This window comes from Typopeltis vanoorti, chromosome 9 (assembly GCF_054136105.1).
Source record: "Typopeltis vanoorti isolate ZY-2024b chromosome 9, IOZ_Tvanoo_1.0, whole genome shotgun sequence".
In the NCBI taxonomy this organism is placed as follows: Eukaryota; Metazoa; Arthropoda; class Arachnida; order Uropygi; family Thelyphonidae; genus Typopeltis; species Typopeltis vanoorti.
The window spans coordinates 94,255,378-94,275,027 of NC_143557.1; the positions used below are offsets into that span (position 1 = coordinate 94,255,378).

The following is a 19,650-nucleotide window of genomic DNA, read 5'->3' on the forward strand; positions in this document are numbered from 1 at the left end:
ATCTGGAGGACCAGGACGACTCTCTTCATTTGATCCCTCACCTGTGATCTTGTCAGGCTTGGGAGGCCCTCTGGTAGCAATTCTACCCCCAGTATAGCTCACAAGATCATTCAAATGTGCAAGCCCCCCCCCCTCCCACTCTATTTAATAGCAAATTAAAACAAGGGCAAAAGAGGATGAATGTGAGCAGTTTTTGAAGTTATATTGATTATCTTGAAGCTTCTGGAATAAAGGCCACATAAAGAATCTTATTAATTCTTAACTACTTATCTAGCTTTATGTGCTATCTAGTACAGATATCCAGGAGCATTTTTACAATAAAAAAAAGTTAAAAACCAGAGAGTTAAACTGTATTATAGATTATAAGAATAGAATACAATGAATGAAAATTAAACAGTAAATTGTCTGTTGATGCTGTGGACATTTGTTAATTTGTAAAAGCCTCTCTACCATTTTTTTTTTTTTTTTTGGCTAAAATACAAGGTATTTTTATATTACTTTCTTCAATTAGGCAGTTCTGAAGCATGAAGATGGCGATCCTGATGGTAAACCATTACCACTGGATATTAGATTAAGGTAGGAAAAAACTAATCCATTAATAATTCTTATTTAAAATAACTCTTATTTGAAACTAGTATCAAATGCCGTGATTTATCTGAGTATACCAATTTCGTAACTCTGATTTGTTACATTTCATATATTTCTATTGAAAGAATGCTTGAATTTATGTTATCATTTGTATATGTGTATTAAGTATACAATTTATGTAAGTTTTTGTCTGTAGCTTACATTATGATTGCTAGACATTACTAGATTAATTTATAGCTTACGTTAAGAATATCTTAAGACCACACTAAATACTTCTTTTTCTTCATCATCATCATCAAATTCCTGCAATGTACCCTCAAGGGGTGTGTACAGGATATGATAGTACTACATGAAAAATTTACATCATTACTAACTTCCTATCTACATTTTCCCTCCAAATCAGTCTGTTACTTGTCAAGACTCCAACATTATCAAATCTTATATTTCTATCGTCTAAGGCACTTTGTACCATATCAATCCACCTATATCTTGGTCTTCCTCTGGGTCGTTTTCCTGCCAACCTGGCAGAGAACACTTGTTTTGCTAATCTTTCCTCACCTATTCTGTTTAAATGATCATACCACCTCAGATTAGCTCTGCTAACGCATTCCTGGATGCTGACAATGTCAAGTTCTTTCCTAATATTGTCATTTTTAATATGATATTGCCATTGATGCCATCTGTTCACACCACTAATCTTTCTCAGGACTATCATATCATATCTCATATCTCTAGTCTTTGGTCAAGTGTTTTACTTCTGACCCAGCTCTCAGATCCATAAGTTAAAACTGGTTTGAACACTGTCTTGTATACAGCTAATTTAGTGTTCCGACTAATTTTTCTCTTATTCCATATGAATTTATTCAATTGACTTCCTACCATATCAACTTTGTTGATTCTGTTGTTTATTTCTATATTTAATTTACCATCTTCACTAAAAATTGTGCCTAAGTAGCTGAAATGTTTTACTTGTTCCACAGGTTCTCCATTCACAACACAGTTGACATTTTCAATGATTCTGCCGATTTTCATTATCTTTGTCTTTTTATTGCTGATCTTCATACCATATCTATTACAACAGTTATTCAATTTAGTCAGAGAATCTTGCAGACTTGTAGCAGATTTATTTAGAACTATAACATCATCCTCATAAAGCAAAGAGCTGACATTAACATCTCCAATTTTGATATCATGTTTAATACCCTTTCCTTCATAATGTGATCCACATAGATAATGAATAACAGAGGGGATAATGTACATCCTTGTCTCACACCAGATTTGATATTAAACCATCTTCCTGTACTTCCTTCAATTATAACTGCTGACTTACAACTCAAATAAAGACTAAGTATTGCTTGATATAATGCCCCATTGACACGATATAACTGTAGCGTATCAAATATCTTGGCACCTTGTCATATGCCTTTTCCAAATCGACAAAACTTAAATACAGATCTTTGTTATATTCTCATGATTTCTGCACTATTTGTCATAAAGTGAAGATCTGATCCTGACAGCCTCTATTTGACCTGAATCCAGCTTGTTCTTCACCAAGCTTTTCTTCCACAATTCTTCTCAACCGTTTCTCAAGTATACTTGCATATATCTTACCAGGAACACTCAGTACGGATATACCTCTGTAATTCTCACATTCAGTTTTATTTCCCTTTTTATATATAGGTACTATGAGAGCTCTACTCCAATCATTGGGAATTCGTCCCTCTGTCCAGACATTCTGAACTATCAGTGCAGCCACTGTAATTACTATTATTACTATTATTACGGGCAACTCCAGGAAGTCATTGGACTCATCGAGGGAGGCCCCAAATCATATTCATCACAACTATTTGACATTCATACAGTATCTATCATACCTCGCCTTAAACTCATTCACTGTCACAGCATCCACCACAGACTCAGGGAGCGCATTCCACTCATTCACTACTCTAAAAGTAAAGAACCCAGCTCTAACACCTTTACTAACCACACTTTTGCCCAGTTTCCATGGATGTCCCCTAGTCCTCCCACAACCAGCCCTGTTCTCAAAAATATCTTCTGAATTAATTTTATAGAAACCCTTCAGTAATTTGAATGTCTCAATCATATCTCCCCTCCTCCGCCTATCAACCAATTTTTGCAACCCACAAATCCTCGACCTGTTCTCATACGGTTCATTCCACAGACCTGCTATCATCTTGGTCACTCGCCTCTGGATCCTCTCCACCTCCTCCCCATCAAGAAGAAACCTAGGTGACCAAATCTGAGCACAGTAGTCTAGATGGGGTCTTATCAAGGCTCGATACAGAGGAACAATAACCTGCTTGTCTCTGCTTGTCAACGTATTCTTTAGCAACCAAGTGATTTGATGAGCTGTTTTGGTCACTTCTGCAATGTGTCGACTAAATTTCAATTCCTTATCTACCAACACTCCTAAATCTCGTGCCTCATCAATTTCCTGGAGCACGGTTCCACCAATGCAGTAAACTGCCGCCAATCTTTTCACCCCAAAATGCATAACCTTACATTTTGCCACATTAAACTGACATCCATTCTCCTTAGCCCAGACCTCCAATCTATCCAAATCATCCTGCAAAATTTTGACGTCATCTGCATTCACTATTGCCCTACCCAACTTCGCATCATCCGCAAACAAATGAACTGTTCCTCTCAGATCATTTCCTATATCATTTATGAACAAATTAAACAGCAGTGGTCCAAGAACAGATCCTTGTGGCACACCACTAGTCACAGGCCGTCTTGTGGACTCTACTCCCGAGTAAACGACTCTCTGATATTTCTCCGTCAACCACCCTCCTATCCATCTCACCAACCCTATGTCCATTCCCATATGCTGCAATTTACTGATTAGAATTCCATGTGGAATCCTGTCAAAGGCCTTGGCAAGGTCCAGTAGAATCACCGTAAACCCATTACCCTTATCCAGTTCAGCCGTCACTGTGTTATAATACGTGAGCAAGTTACTGAGGCATGACCTACCCTTCACAAAACCATGCTGTCCCCGATACAGTATCCCATTTTCCTCTTGACTATTTTCTCTAAGACCTTGACAATGATTCCTGATATGCTAATCGGTCGGTAATTTATAACAGCAGTCTTGGAATCACCTTTATGCAGTGGAACTATTTTCCCCTCTTTCCACCCGCTCGGGACTAACCCAGACCCAAGACTCAAATTAAACAAAATGGTCAAGGGTACTGACAATTCTTTAGCTGCTCGTACAACACGAGCTGGTATACCATCCAATCCCACAGATGTATTGACATTGAGGTTATGCAATAGACTACTCACCTCCACTTCATTAACCACAATTCCCGTATAATCTACTGGTTTATTCGTTTCTGCAATGTCACCACCTGGATGATATACTTTTGCAAAGTGCTCACTCAGTAACTCAACTATCTCAACTGATTCAGTTACCTCCCTACCATCGGCATTCTTTAAAATCAATCTGCCATGTACGTTTTTCCTTTTACTTGCTACATATCTAAAAAAACTGTTTAGGATTCTCTTTAGTCTGCATGGCCAATGTTCTTTCGTAATCCTTTTTTGCTTTTCTTACCACACTCGTCACCCTTCTGGCCTGCGCTTTATACCGTTCATGTGCCTGCCGGTCACCCTTCTCCTTAAATTCCCTCCATAGTTGTTTCTTTTTTTGCAACTCAAGCTTAATGGTGTTATTCATCCATTTAACCCCTACTTGATTTATTATTCGGACTCTAGGTATACAGTCAGCCATTGCTTCATGCAAGCACTTCTTAACTACCTCCCATGCACTATCAACTTCTAGGCCTTGCAGTTGTACATGCCATGGCACTGAACCAATCAAACTCCTAAGCTTGTCATACTTTCCAGCCCGATAATTCCACATGTACCCTGTCTTAATTGAAAATTCTACACCTTTAGCCGCCTCCCAAGTTAAGACCCTATGATTACTCTCACCGATTGGTGGCAATGTGGTCATATTTGTTACAGCCAAATCCTCAGATGTAATTACTAGGTCAAGCACTCTCTGACCCCTAGTATTTTCCATTACATGCTGTCGCAGATAGTTATCCCTTAATAACCGCATAAAATCCAGTTCCTTCCTCCCGTGTGTCCTCTCCTCACTCCAATCAATGCGACCATAGTTGAAATCTCCCATAATAATCACCCTCCTTCCACCCATTTCTTCTATTTGCTTGTGCATACTGTCACCACCATCTTTTCCATCACCTGGTCTATAGCAGCACCCAATTGTATATTTAGTTCTGCTAGCCACAATCTCACACCAAATGGCCTCAAATGTGCTCTTTTCTCTATCCTGCAATTCAACTTCTATTCTCCTTGGCTGGAGCTCATCAGCTATCATCAACAATACTCCTCCCCCCATTTTATTCTCTCTGTCATTCCTGAACACACTATACCCATCACATTCAATCCCACTAGTTATATCATCTACAGTCAGCCATGTTTCACTAATACCTATAACCTGTGGTCTGGAAGTGCCAACCATGGCCAAAAACTCTTCCTTCTTGTTCCTAATACTCCTAGTATTAGTGTACATGAATTTAAGACCCCCATTAGCCCCAACCCTACCTTGATGCCTTATATTAACTATCCCACTCAGATTTGTTGTCCTTATTTGCTCTGGCATATTATATTCATTCTTACATTCAACTGCCTCCATAAGGACTGTATCTCTACTCCCCCCCCCCAACAAATCTAGTTTCCCTGAATTTGCACATCCACTACATTCAGCAACACTTTCTCAAGTCTTCTTACACCGTAACCATTCAAATGCAAGCCATCCATCTTATATAGATCCTTTCGCCCATCAAACTCACTCCACACATCCACAAATTCCACACCACTCGTCATACATAACCCACGCATAAAGTCATTTGCAATTATAGCCCTCCTTTTAAACATTTCACTGTCATACCGTGGCAAAAGACTAATCATTCTAACTCTCTCACTCTTTTCTTTTGCTACCTCAAACAATTCATTCAGGTCTTCTATCATTTCCATTTAATCTCCTTTCAAATCATTCGTACCTGCCACAACAATCATTTCTTTCACCCTTTCCTTTTGCTCTCTAATAGACGCAGTTACGTCCTTTATGGTCGCACCAGGTTGGTACGATTTTGTCAAATCCTCTACTAACACACCTCGTACTAAAGAGTCTCCATACAGCACTCTATCCTTCATTTTGTTCATGTTCACATTCATACGTCTATTTTTCCTGTCATACCTTTTATTATTGGTTGGTTCATTCAGTCTACTTTTGTTCATGCACTCTAGCTGCTGTTTTGCTCTTTCTGTCGCACTATTCAACAACGCGATCTCACTCAATGCATCTATCTCATCTTGTTTTTTTCTCTGAGAAACCATTTATACTATCATTCACACTTTCTACATTCACACTCTCACAATTTTCATGTACAACCTTGTCGTTTCTTGTCATATCCCTATTTCCTTCGTTCTGAAGGTTGACAAAAATATCACACTCACGATCCGAAATACACTTCAATTCCGCATTCTCCCTACATTTTCTACACACATTCAATCCTTTATTATCATCTAACCACACTCCGACCGCACTCCACAAAGCGTACATTTCACAGCTAGTACATTGACTCATTTCTTTTATGCTACCGTTCTTTGATAACGGTGGCGAACCTTCATTACTGGCCGCCATTTTCCTTCGCACAGGTGCCATACTTATCTGTAACGTGTTTTGTCAAATTATACGTTATAACACACCAAAAATAGACGCACTAAAATACGCAAGGCAAACAAAATAAAACTACACAATATTAAGTAATTTGTATTGATAACTGAAAATGATACTTATCTTATCTGGAGCTTGCACGAACACTACACATTATGAATTCATCTAGCGGCGACTTCCCGACATAGATTATGTTATAAAACACTTTAGTACACTAACCACGCTAATAGAGCTCCAATAATATACCAAAATTAAACACTTAAGCCATTAAATTGAATCCAAAACACCAATAAATCAACAAATAACACAAATCTCTCAGGAGATCTCCGATAGCACATCCGTTCACCAGCTAGCCTCGACACCATTTCTGGTCGAATATCTTCTACTCCTGCTGCCTTTCCACATTTCAAGCCTTTGATGGCTTTTTCTACTTCAAGTATGGATATGTATTCCTGACTGTATGCCTGTTGAGTGTTTTTTACCACTGTGCTATTACTGCTTGTTTCATTTAGCAATTTTTCAAAGTAATTACTCTATACTTCAAGGATATCTCTTTCTCCTGTTTTCATGTCACCTTTATCATCTCTAATTCCTTTTACAGCACTCTTTCCTCCATTTCTAAGCTTCTTCAACAACCTCCAAAATATCTCTCACCTTCTTGATATTTATTTTCTATGTTCTTGCCAAAGTCCTCCCATGACTTGTGTTTAGCTAGTTTTACACAGTGTTTAGCTTTCTTACATTTGTCTCTGTTTTCTCTAAGAGCAAAAGCTGACTTATTTGCCAGGAACTTTTGATATGCTTTCTTCTTTTCCTTCACTGTCTCTTTAACTTCCTGTGTTCACCATGGAGTTCTAATTTTTCTATCCTTGCAGACAACTTCACCACATGCCTCTCTGGCTGAATCAATCAGGGTTTTCTTCAAGGTTTGCCAATGAATCTCCAAGGTATAGTTCCTGTTCTCAAACTCTTTCATTTTTTCTTCAATAATCTTTGTGTATTTTAGTCTATAGTTCACATCTGAGAGCTGCTCAACTTTTATTTGCTTTAAAACTTTCTTACATGTTATTCTTTTCAATATGAAATTCAATTTTATCCTGCTTAAGACTAAATAGTGATCACTTCCAATTTCAAATCCTCTCAGCACTCTGGTGCCCTGCACCAGGGCTATCAACAATAACATAGTCAATGAAACTTTTCTTATTCCTTGCTTCTTCTCTCCATATGAATTTGTACACATTTTTATGTTGTAACATGGTGTTAGTAATAACTAGTCCATGTCCTGAGCAGAAATCCAACAGATATTTGCCATTATTATTAGCTTTGCTCTTTTCTCCAAATTTTCCCAAAATAATTTTGTATGTCTGATAATCATTTCCTACTCTGCTATTTAGATCCCCAACAAGTGACACAATGAAAAAGGAAAAGCACCAACTTTTCCTTTTTCATTGTGTCACTTTCTTTTTCTAAAACCTTAAAAAATTCCACCACTTCTACCTTAGTAGAACCTTCTGTGGGACCATAGGCACAAATAAGTCTCATTTTCCAGTTCCCCATTCTCATATTTGGCTACATTACTCTACTTGAGACTGCCTGCCATTCAAGAAGATATGCCTCATATTTTGTGTTGAATACTATGGCTACTCCTTCTTTTCCTTGATTGTCATTGCCTGAATATAACATTTTGTATTTATTGCTCAGAAAGATCTCACCAGTTTTTGTCTTTTTTGTTTCAGTCACCCCTATTATGTTGATCTGGTACTTATCTAATTCCTCAGCTAGCTCCATTTCTTTGCCATTCAGGCTTTTTATATTGATAGTACCGATCTTTAACTCTGGTAATGTTGAGTTGGGGTGTGCTTTCAGATTTGTTCCAGTAGCTGACTTTTCGCTGTTCATCCTGGTTCCCTGGTGAAAACAACGGGGGCCTTGTTTAACTGGGCAACGCCCCAGCCGGCATGAAATTTTGTCATGTTGTACCATCATTTTGTATTTTGGTTTAATCAATAAGAATACAATTTGGTCGGCTAAATCTCAAATTTCCAACAAGCAACCATTCTCGTTCATTCAGTATCCAATAGGGTGCACCACGAGAAGGTGAGGATTGGACATTAGGTCAGAAGCCCTGGTCGGTTCTCTGCATTCCTTTAAAGGCTATGTGGAGGTCTCCTCTCAGTTATACAGCTTTGACCCTTAAGTACCCCTTTTTCCTCGCCATTATCCTATTTTACTTTGAGTCAGCTCTCCTAGTCTGTAATCGCCGGGATATTCTGTCCATGGTTGTTGGATAGTATTTGATGTTTTTTGTTATAAGGGACATCCATGTTAAACTGGTCTGCCAAGTCCCCTCAGTTCTGTACACATTTCTATTACCTTCCATGTTATGTTATCTACAGGGCATCTCACAAAATGTCCAAACTGTCTATGCTACCTCTCAGTTATTTTATCAATATTAGATCTAACTTTGAACCTCTCCACAGATGTGTTCATTATACACACACACACACACTATCTGGCATGGTAACATCTCTGGCCTGTCTCATCATCTTCATCTCAGTGGTGCATAGCTTTTATTCTGTAATCGCCGGGATATTCTGTCCATGGTTGTTGGATAGTATTTGATGTTTTTTGTTATAAGGGACATCCATGTTAAACTGGTCTGCCAAGTCCCCTCAGTTCTGTACACATTTCTATTACCTTCCATGTTATGTTATCTACAGGGCATCTCACAAAATGTCCAAACCGTCTATGCTACCACTCAGTTATTTTATCAGTATTAGATCTAACTTTGAACCTCTCCACAGATGTGTTCATTACACACACACACACACACACACACACACACACACACACACACACACACACACACACACACACACACACACACACACACACACACACACACACACACACACACACACACACACACACTATCTGGCATGGTAACATCTCTGGCCTGTCTCATCATCTTCATCTCAGTGGTGCATAGCTTTTATTCTTGTTGATTCTTAAGGGACGAACATTTGGTGCCATATATAATGGTGAATCATCATCATCATACGTATCAAGGATTTAGGCCTAGCATGGCCTGTTCCGGCCTTAGAAGTCATCGTTTAAGAGGACGTCCTGGTTTTCTTTTTCCTAATGGCTTGTACCATTCTTTGAACGTGTTCCATCCATTTATGTTTATATTTTTAAATTTTTCTATTACTGGTTCTTGGTTTAATTCTTTCATAATATCTTCGTTTCTTTTGTGATCAAATAGGTATACTTTGCAGTTTTTCTCATAAACTTCATTTCTGCTGTTGTTAATCTTTGTTTGTCTTTTTGTTTTATTGTCCAGATTTCACTTCCATACATTAAGACCGGTAAGGCTAATGTATTGTATACTTTTAGCCTGGTTTGTTTTTGAACTAGGTTTGGTTTAAATATAGAGTTAATTACACCTGTTATTTTTAAATATTTTGCAATTTTTACGTTTATATCTTTTTCATTTTTATATGTGATCATACAACCTAGGTAGTAAAATGAATTCACCTGTTCTAAGATCTTGTTATCTATTACTATTTTAGTTCTTGCTGGATCTTGTCCTTTAAAGGCCATAGTTTTTTGATTTTTCTGTTGATATTATCATACCATAATCTTTGGATATCTCATTTAGATTTAAAATAGCTTTCTGCAAGTTATCTTCAGAATCTGTTAAATAATATGTTTCTTTTAACTTTGTCAAATGCTTTTTCAAAGTCAATAAATGCAATATGTGTTTCCAAATTATATTCTCTTCTTTTCTCTACTATTAATTTTAGGCAAAAGGCTGGGTCTATACATGATCGTCCTTTTCTAAATCCATTCTGTACCTCTAGAATAAAGTTTTCGGAATATTTCATTAGTTTGTTATTTAAGATTCTGCTATATATTTTGTAACAGGAATTTAGTATACTGATACCTCTATAGCTTTTAGGGTCATCTCTATTACCTTTCTTAAAGATAGGAATCACAATTGCTTTTTTCCATTCTATTGGGGGGGGATACCAGTTGAGTAAATTTTATTTAAAAATAGTAAGAGTCTTTTTTTGAATCTTGTTCCTGCGTATTTATATAGTTCTGAACCTAGCTTATCTTCTCCAGGTGATTTTCCGAATGGCGGATTATACTGCTATTTTATTTATCTCTCCCTTTACTCATACTAGCATCCTTCTGCTACATTATATTCCAGACAATGCTCTTCATTTCATCCAGCCAGTGTTCATGTTGTGTTCCACATCTGTGTCGATGGTGCCATCCTTTGTGAGGATTGAGCCCAAGTACTTAAAGCTGTCAACCTTCTTGAGTAGGGTATCTTGGAGGTATATGGTGTTATTGTTAGAGCCATTTGAAAAATTATAGCACATATACTTGGTCTCCTGTTTGCTGATTCACAAGACACCAATTTCCAGAGCAGTGTTCATTATGATATTGTTCGATAAATTCAAACAATATCATAATGAACATCATTGCTAATCAAGACAATGTCATCAGCACATAAAATATCTCATGGGGCAAGTCATTGAATGTCTGTGTTAGATAGTTCATAACAAGTTTAAACAGCAGCAGATTTAGTGCCAATCCTTGACGTACTTCCACCTTGATTTCCAATTCTTTGTTGGTTCCTACTGGGCCTCTCACTTTGGTTGTGACATTCCAGTATACGTCTTTCACTTGGTTAACATAATGTTTTTGGATCTGCTGTGATCTCAGTGCTTGCCATATTAATTTCTGTGGAACCCGATCAAAGGCTTTTTTGAGGTTAATATGTGTAGGGTCATTTTGTTGTTGTTATTATTATTATTACCCAAGACCCCATGGAGTCAAAGACTCATCTAGGAGGTCTTTTTATCATACACACAGCTCATCATACCATGCTTTAAACACACTCAAATTCTCTGCATACACTACACCACACTGTCAGGCAAGGCATTCCAATCATTCACAACTCTGCATGAAAAAAACCTGCTTCTCATTCCCCCTACTCACACCCTCTTTATACAGTTTCTAGGGAAGACCTCTGATCTCCCACTATTTTCTGTAGAACCTCTCCTGCATTGATCCTATAACAACCCCTTAATAACTTGTAGGTGGTCTCTATCATATCTCCCCTCTTCCTCCTATCCACCAGACTCTGCAAGTTGCATCTTCTCAATCTTTCCTCGTTTGATGCCAGAGCAAGATTGAGCACTTGCTCCCATATTTTGAATTAGTGGGACATGAATTTTATGGCTCTGTAATTCTCAGAGTTGCACATCTCCTTTATTTTTATTGAAGAATATTACAGAGCTTTTCCTCTATTCCTGGCATTCTTTTTATGAGGATTCCATTGAAGAGATTTCTCAGGAAGGTTACACCTACCACACCCAACAATTTCTACAATTCAACCAGAATCAGGTACTGTGATTTTGTTGTATACTATTTTATCAATTTTTCTTTTTCACTTCTGATTCTGGGATTTCACTAGGGTAGGTTTCATTTAGCAGTTGATGGTAATACTCCTATCTCTGTCTTATGTCTTCATTCTTTTTCAGTAATATCCCCATTCATTCTTTATGTATTTGGCTGTTTTGGTCTTTTGAACTACAATGCCTGTTTTGCGATCTTGAAGATTTCCTTATTGTTTTTGTCATTTTGAGTCATGCATAAAAATAATCGGCACTACTAGCTTTTGTTTATGCTATGGTTCTTCTTGTATCCTTCTTTGGTTTTAGTTTGCTGCCATTGTTTGAAAAGGAGTTTCTCATTACAAAACTTGTCCTTCTTCCTTCAATCTAGTTTCATCATTGCCATTTATAGGCATCTTTGATATGCCTAAATGGGGTGCAGCCTGTTTAGTGCAGTATCATTGGAAGCCATCCCCTATTTTATTCACCAAGCCTCGAAGTTCCTCTCGATGCAGGAAATTCACAAGATCACCAAAAATATTTCATCCCTCTTGCCAGTCAAGTTATGATATTGGATTTTAAAGATCTTTTCTCTAAAAGCCACAGAGAAAAGATCTTTTCACTGGGTTCAACATCAGTAGCTCTGCTACCAGCAGTCTGTATTGTGTGATGAGTAGTTCTCCCAGTATTACCTTGCAGTCTTTGAAGGTCTTGAGGGACAGGTGGTCTGCCATAATATAATCAATTTGAGTACTTACATTACTACTTTTATATGTAGTGAATGTAAAGTAAATATTAGTAAAGATAAAGTCATGCATCTTGGTGTTGATTAGATATCTAATATCATATTATATTGGTAAGATTATGCTAGAAGAAACTGATCAGGCTAGGGATCATGGAGTTTTAATAGATAGGAAATTGAAGTTCAAGGGCAATATAGTAAAGATTGCAAATGCAACTCAGAGAATAATTGTAATGTTGAAGCAAACTTTGGCATGTAAAGATAAGAAAGTCATTTTGCCTCTTTACAAGGCCAGATAAGATTTCACTTAAACTGTTGTGTGCAGGTCTGGTCTCCTGGTTTCCATGGGGATTCTGATACAGTGGAGAGGGTGCAAAGGAGAGTTGTTAAAAATTATATCAGGATTGTGGTATACTGATTAAGAAGACAGATTGAGAATTTGTAAACTGCAGACACTGTCAAACAGGAGAAAGAGGGTTGATATGATTGAGAATTACAAATTGCTGAAAGGGTCATACAGGATTTTTTGATGTAATTTTTAATTTTATGCAGGGTGGGGAAAGGATGAGAGGGCATCCTTGGAAATTGAGAATGAATGCCATCAAGAAGGGAGTGAGAGCTAGATTTTTCTCTAATAGAGTGGTGCGTGATTGGAATTGATTGCCATTGGATATTGTGTGTGCAAGTATTGTTAATGAATTCAAGAACAGGTATGACAGCTGGTACATATAGGCAGCATAATATTGAAAAGCTTAGAAATGGAGGAAATAATATTGCAACATAAAAATTAAAGTTAAGGATATTTTAAATGTCTGGAATAATTTATTTTATACGAATCCCACAAAAGAAAAAAAAAAAAACTTAAACTTATAGTGGCTTGATATCAGTGCTATAGGTAGGCTAAGGACTAGATAATCCAGAAACTCTGCTGTAGGAACCAAATGCAGAACTTCTTTTTAAATCCATTTCAATCCTCCAATCAGCTGGTAGCAGTTTCAGACTAAACTAAGCGATGAAATTCATCTACATCTACCACCTAAAGAAAATTCCAAATATCTCTTGGTTAACAATCAAATAAACTATCCACATAGTCAACCAGACTAGCTGAAATTGCTTTGAAAAATTATGGAACAACGTAAGCAGTGACACAAGAATAGTAGAAAATATCCAGGAGCAGTGCAGTCATGAATGTATTTGAGTGCTGGAGATAGAAAAATAATGAAGGTAGAAAAAGTATTCAGAAATATGATATTGGGAAATGCAGCTGAACAAATGATATTTGAACTGAAATGCTCAAATTTTTAGCTATGCACGTTTTTAGTGAATGATATAATTCAGATCTATTAAGAGGAATTTCTTGGTGATTGTTCCAGTTAAGATTTATTCAAGCATACTGTAGAGAAGAGTAAGAAAAATTGCAGAGAAAGTTTTGGATAAAAGAACAAATCAGATTCAGACCATTTAGGGAATATCAGGTTCACTTTTTATACTTTTGATAAAAATAGTCACGAAATCATTGGAATATAATAATGATCTGTTTATAAACTTTAGATTTCAAAAAGGCATATGATGAGGTGTCAAGGGAAGGGAAGAACTTTTAAAAACATTGCAGTTATATGGCTTAAACAGTACACTGTATATACAGAGTATGTAGCCTATAGTTTAAGTCAACAGAATTCAAAAATGAACAAGATGGTTTGATGTAGACTCATATGTAATAAGAATGCATGTTATTCCTGCTGTTCCTCAATTACTGTATGTTAGGGCGTACAAGTCGACCTGGCGTATAAGTCGATATTGGAATTTTTTGAGTTTATTTGAGTTTTTATAGTATACTCGTCGTATAAGTCGGCTCAAAAAATTTCTTTAAAAATAAAAATTATGACAATTTTTAAGTAAAATTTTTATACAGGTATCAACCACTAGGATCATAACTGCCTTTTTAGGTCCTTCCATTCTTTGTTTTAGCAAAAAGATATAAAATACCTAGTTGACAAAAGAAATTTTATTTCGTATTGACCAGTTGACCAATAGTGAACTAAAGTGCAATTGCTCCTTTTAAAAGAATGAAATATGATGCGAATTTTAAGTGCAAAGTGATTAAATTTGCAAAAGAAAATACTAACTGTGTTGCTGCACGTCAGTTCGGAGTAAACGGAAAAACTAGTTCGCGATTGGAGAAAACATTAAACTTTAATAATGAAAATGCCAAAAAATAAGTGCGCATTATGGAAAGGAATTTGTAAGTGGCCTATTCTGGAAAATAATGTTGTGGATTGGGTTCGAGAAAATCGCCAAAATGGACTCGTTATAACGAGAAATAATATTCCTTTATTTGCTTTGAAGTGGGGAAAAGCAAATAAAAAGGACAGCGAAAACTTCAAAGCTACAGTGAGTTGGTGTAGCTGGTTTATGGAAAGGAAAAATTTAGTGCTTTGACTAAAAACGAAAATCGTACAGAAGCTGCCAAAGGATTTGGATGATAAGTTATTAAATTTTCAAAGATTTATAATTGCTAAAAGAAAGCAAAAAAATTATTTATTGTCTCAAATTGGAAATATGGATGAAACTCCAGTTATGTTTGACATGATCGGGAATAGAACAGTAGAATTGAAAGGAAGTAAAACTATTTCTTTAAAAACAACTGGACATGAAAAAAGCCATTTCACAGTTGTACTTGCTTGTATAGCTGATGGTACTAAATTAAAACCTATGATAATTTTTAAAGAAAAACAATGCCAGAGATCAAAATTCCAAGAAACGTGTTTGTCCATGTTCATGAGAATGGTTGGATGGACGAAGCAGGAGTTAAACTGTGGATAAAAAATATTTGGAATACACGACAAGGTGCATTAAAAAATCCAAACAGTCTTTTAGTGTGGGACATGTTCAAATCCCATTTAAAGGAGAGAGCACAAAATCTTTATTAAGAGAGAATAATACCAATATGGCAGATTCCAAATGGGTTAACTTTACTAGCAACCATTGGATGTTTGTATAAACAAGCCATTTAAAGACAGTTTACGAAAACAGTGGAATGTGGATGCAAGGAGAGAAAAGTTACACAAAAGGAGGACAAATGCGACATGTGTCTTTGGTGACTATGTGTGAATTGGTTGCGAAAACATGGGATGAAATAAAACCAGATACAGTAATAAAATCTTTTAAAAAATGTGCTATATCTAACAAATTAGATGGCTCGGAAGATGATTTTGTTTACAATGATGACGAAATTGATGCTAAATCTGATGGAGAAAACGAATACAATTTATATGACGATATACTGGAAGAAATTACAGAACCAGAGTACGCATTTTTGAAAATTATGGAGACAACTACCATGTTTGAATAAAAACTTTAGTTTAATATAACTAAAATCTACATTCAACGTTTCACCCTTTATGTCAAGGTCTTCTTCTGGAGCGTACAAATATACACAGGATACAAGCTATACTACAATCAAACTGGTTCGTTAAAGACACTGACCGACCGCTACCACAATTGTTGGCCTGACCTCTGGTGAAAAAAAAAAAAAAATTAAATAAAATAAAATAAAATAAAAAAATTAAATTAAATTAAATTTTAAAAAAAAAATATATATATATATGTATATATATTTTTTAAATAGTAGTAGTCATCATATATATATATATATATATATATATATATATATATATATATATATATAAAATAAAAAAATTATACATCAACGCTAGAGTCCTATTATTAGTGTTGTCTAATATATATATATGTTACCGCTAAAGTGCAGAAATCAGTTATTCTGCAGATTATCTAGGCATTGTGCAAATTAACTACGGTGATCCGTTAATGTGCGGAAAATTGTTTCATTTCTCAAATTACCTAGGTAATCTGCAAATTACCTAGGTAATCTGCAAATTACCTAGGTAATCTGCAAATTACCTAGGTAATCTGCACATTACCTACTAGGCACTAGTTAAAGTGAAAATAAGATCTTTGCTGGAACAACAGCAACGTTTCTGTATGTTTAAATTAAGATAATGTTATTTATTTATTTTTTGATATCTAAAGAATCAAGTTAATACAATCAAACAATCAACAAATTAGTTGATAGAATCAATCATCAATCAATTAATATAATACAAGGAATCAAACGGTTTAAAATAAAATATTATTACAATTAAGGAAAAAAACATGATAAAATTATGTTTACTTATTAAAAAACCAAACTAAAAGTGGAGGGAGAGGGGGGAAGGAGTAGGGAAAGGAAATGAGAGAAACAAACTTTTGAACTTTAACGATACGGAAGCCATTAATGTGCACATTACCTAGGTAAAATGCGGAAAACTCTTGATTCCGCACGTTAACGGAGCAAATCAGTTAATCTGCAGATTAGCTAGGTAATGTGCACATTAACAGTTTTCGCACTTTAGCGGTAACATATATATATTAACATCATTCCAGCCAGTTGGTATGGAATGATTTCTAATACTAGTTACGGATTGGCTAGAGTCCTGACTTATGCTGGATCTTTCATATTAGGTAGGCTGAATGTGTGCCATCCAGATCCTTGGAATTTTCATGCCATCTTTGTTATTGATATTTGGGTGGTTTATCAGGATTTTGCAGGATTCCTTAAATTTCCTTTCGTACCAGGTTTTTGTGTAGTGTAAGGAGCAGGTGCTTTTCCAGTTGATTTGGTGTAAGGTGTTGAGTGCGTGGTCTGAGAGGCCCGTTTCACCATAATGGTTATATTTAATGTGTCTAATGTGTTCTTTCTTGCATATAGGGATTGTCCGTCCTGTTTCACCAATGTACGGTAAGTTACAGGTGCAGTGGATGCAACAGACTCCAGGATGTGCTAATGGGAGGAGAGGAGCTGAATATGGTTTTAAGTTTAGTGGGTGGTTTAAAGGTGGCATTGAGGTTATAATGTTGTAGGATTCTGTTGATTTTTTCTGATAACCCTTTAATGTATGGGATGGCTATGGTTTTACTGTAATCTAGATTCGTTTTTGTTGTAGTTTTATAGAGTATTTTATTAACAGTATTTTTGTTATAGCCATTATTTATGAATGTGTCACAAATGATTTTTAGTTCTTGTTTCAGGGATTGCTGGTTAGAGCAAATGGTTTTGGCTCTGTTTTTAAGGGTGTTAATGACTCCATATTTTTGCGATGGGTGGTGGTATGAATTCGCATATATGTATTGGCCAGTGTGTGTGGGTTTTCGGTAGACCGTGAAGGATAGACTGCCTGAAGGAAGACGTGTAACTAGTGTGTCTAGGAACGGGAGCGAATTTTGGTTTTCGATTTTGATGGTAAATTGTATGCATTCGTGTTGTTTGTTCAGGTGGCCGAGGAATGTGGTTATCAGAAAAAATCAACAGAATCCTACAATATTATAACCTCAATGCCACCTTTAAACTACCCACTAAACTTAAAACCATATTCAGCTCCTCTAAGGATCCTCTCCTCCCATTAGCACATCCTGGAGTCTGTTGCATCCGCTGCACCTGTAACTTACTGTACATTGGTAATAAACAGGACGGAATATAACCATTATGGTGAAGCAGGCCTCTCAGACCATGCACTCGACACCTTACACCAAATCAACTGGAAAAGCATCTGCTCCTTATACCGCACAAAAACCTGGTACGAAAGGAAATTTAAGGAATCCTACGAAATCCTGATAAACCACCCAAATATCAATAACAAAGATGGCATGAAAATTCCAAGGATCTGGATGGCACACATTCAGCCTACCTAATATGAAAGATCCAGCATAAGTCAGGACTCTAGCCAATCCGTAACTAGTATTAGAAACCATTCCATACTAACTGGCTGGAATGATGTTAATATATATATATATATATATATATATTAGACAACACTAATAATAGGACTCTGGCGTTGATGTATAATTTTTTTTTTTTTATCTATATATATATATATATTTTTTTTTTATTTTTTATTTTTTTTTATTTTTTTTTATTATTATTTTATTTTATTTTATTTTTTTTTTTCACCAGAGGTCAGGCCAACAATTGTGGTAGTGGTTGGTCAGTGTCTTTAACGAACCAGTTTGATTGTATTATAGTTTGTTTCTTGTGTATATTTGTACGCTCCAGAAGATGACCTTGACATAAAGGTCAAAACGTCGAATGTAGATTTTAGTTATATTAAACTAAAGTTTTTATCCAAACACGGTAGTTGTCTCCATAATTTTCAAAAATGCATTCTGATCACCGTGTTAGCCTAAAAGAAAAGAACCAGAGTACAATGAACTTTTCATATATTCAGACAGTGAAAATTAAATTTTAATTGTGTAGTTACCTACCTATTTTCTTTTGTAAATAAATAATTATATAACATGTAAATAATTTTTTCTGTAAATAAATTTTATATAAGTTGAAATATTTTTACTTATTTACCCTTTTTGTATATTGCTAATAAATTTAGCAGAGTATGATATGTACTAGTTTTTTCTTGGAAAGCAATCAATTTTTGACCCAGTGTATAAGTCAACCTAAAAAATTTAGTACTTTTTTTTCAATGCTGAAAAGTCAACTTATACGCCGGAATATATGGTCGTTATGTATTGGGTTCTGAATGAAGAAAAATGAAAATTGTTAATACATCATTCAGAGTCCAACATAATCTACCATTCCCTGAGCAAAATTTTTTTTTTTTTTTAAACTAATAGTCTCATGTTCATAATATGCTATTTATGTAATTTCTTCCAAGTTATGTTAATCAATATTTATTTATTTATAAAGTTTTGGGATAAATTACAGTTATGGAAAGCTATGTATTAAAATATCAATTATTTTGTGAATTTAATTCCTTTAATATAATGTTAAAAACTGTAATATGTGCATTTTTAATGTATCCAGGAAATTCCTTAAGATAACACTTGATTGGCTGCTATGAGAAATTATGTTACTTTTAGCTAGCGCGTGCCTTAGCGTGTGTTACAGTGTACAGGATGCATGAAGCGAGTTGGATATAAACAAAACGAGAGAGAGAGAGAGAGAGAACAGATTTTGGCAGGAAAGGAGAAGAGGATTTGATAAGCAGTTCATGAAAAAGTGACACACAGGGGAGTAGGGAAGCAGGCAAGGAAGGTGGCTGATTAACATGGCATAAATGGAATAAGAAAGACTGGGAATCGCTTGGCACTTTGACTTACGGAGTTCT

The 19,650-nt window shown here is 35.8% G+C and overlaps 1 protein-coding gene across 3 annotated transcripts in view; it reads left to right on the top strand.

Moving 5' to 3' along the window:
- The window catches only part of LOC150103262 (FH1/FH2 domain-containing protein 3-like), a 469,484-nt gene that overhangs the window by 321,096 nt on the left and 128,738 nt on the right, over positions 1 to 19,650 (top strand). For all 3 annotated transcript variants that reach the window (XM_090397848.1, XM_090397849.1, XM_090397847.1), the window contains one exon: positions 512 to 576. In XM_090397848.1, the coding sequence (XP_090253974.1) occupies positions 512 to 576 (65 nt within the window). The remainder of the gene's footprint in view (positions 1 to 511; positions 577 to 19,650) is intronic.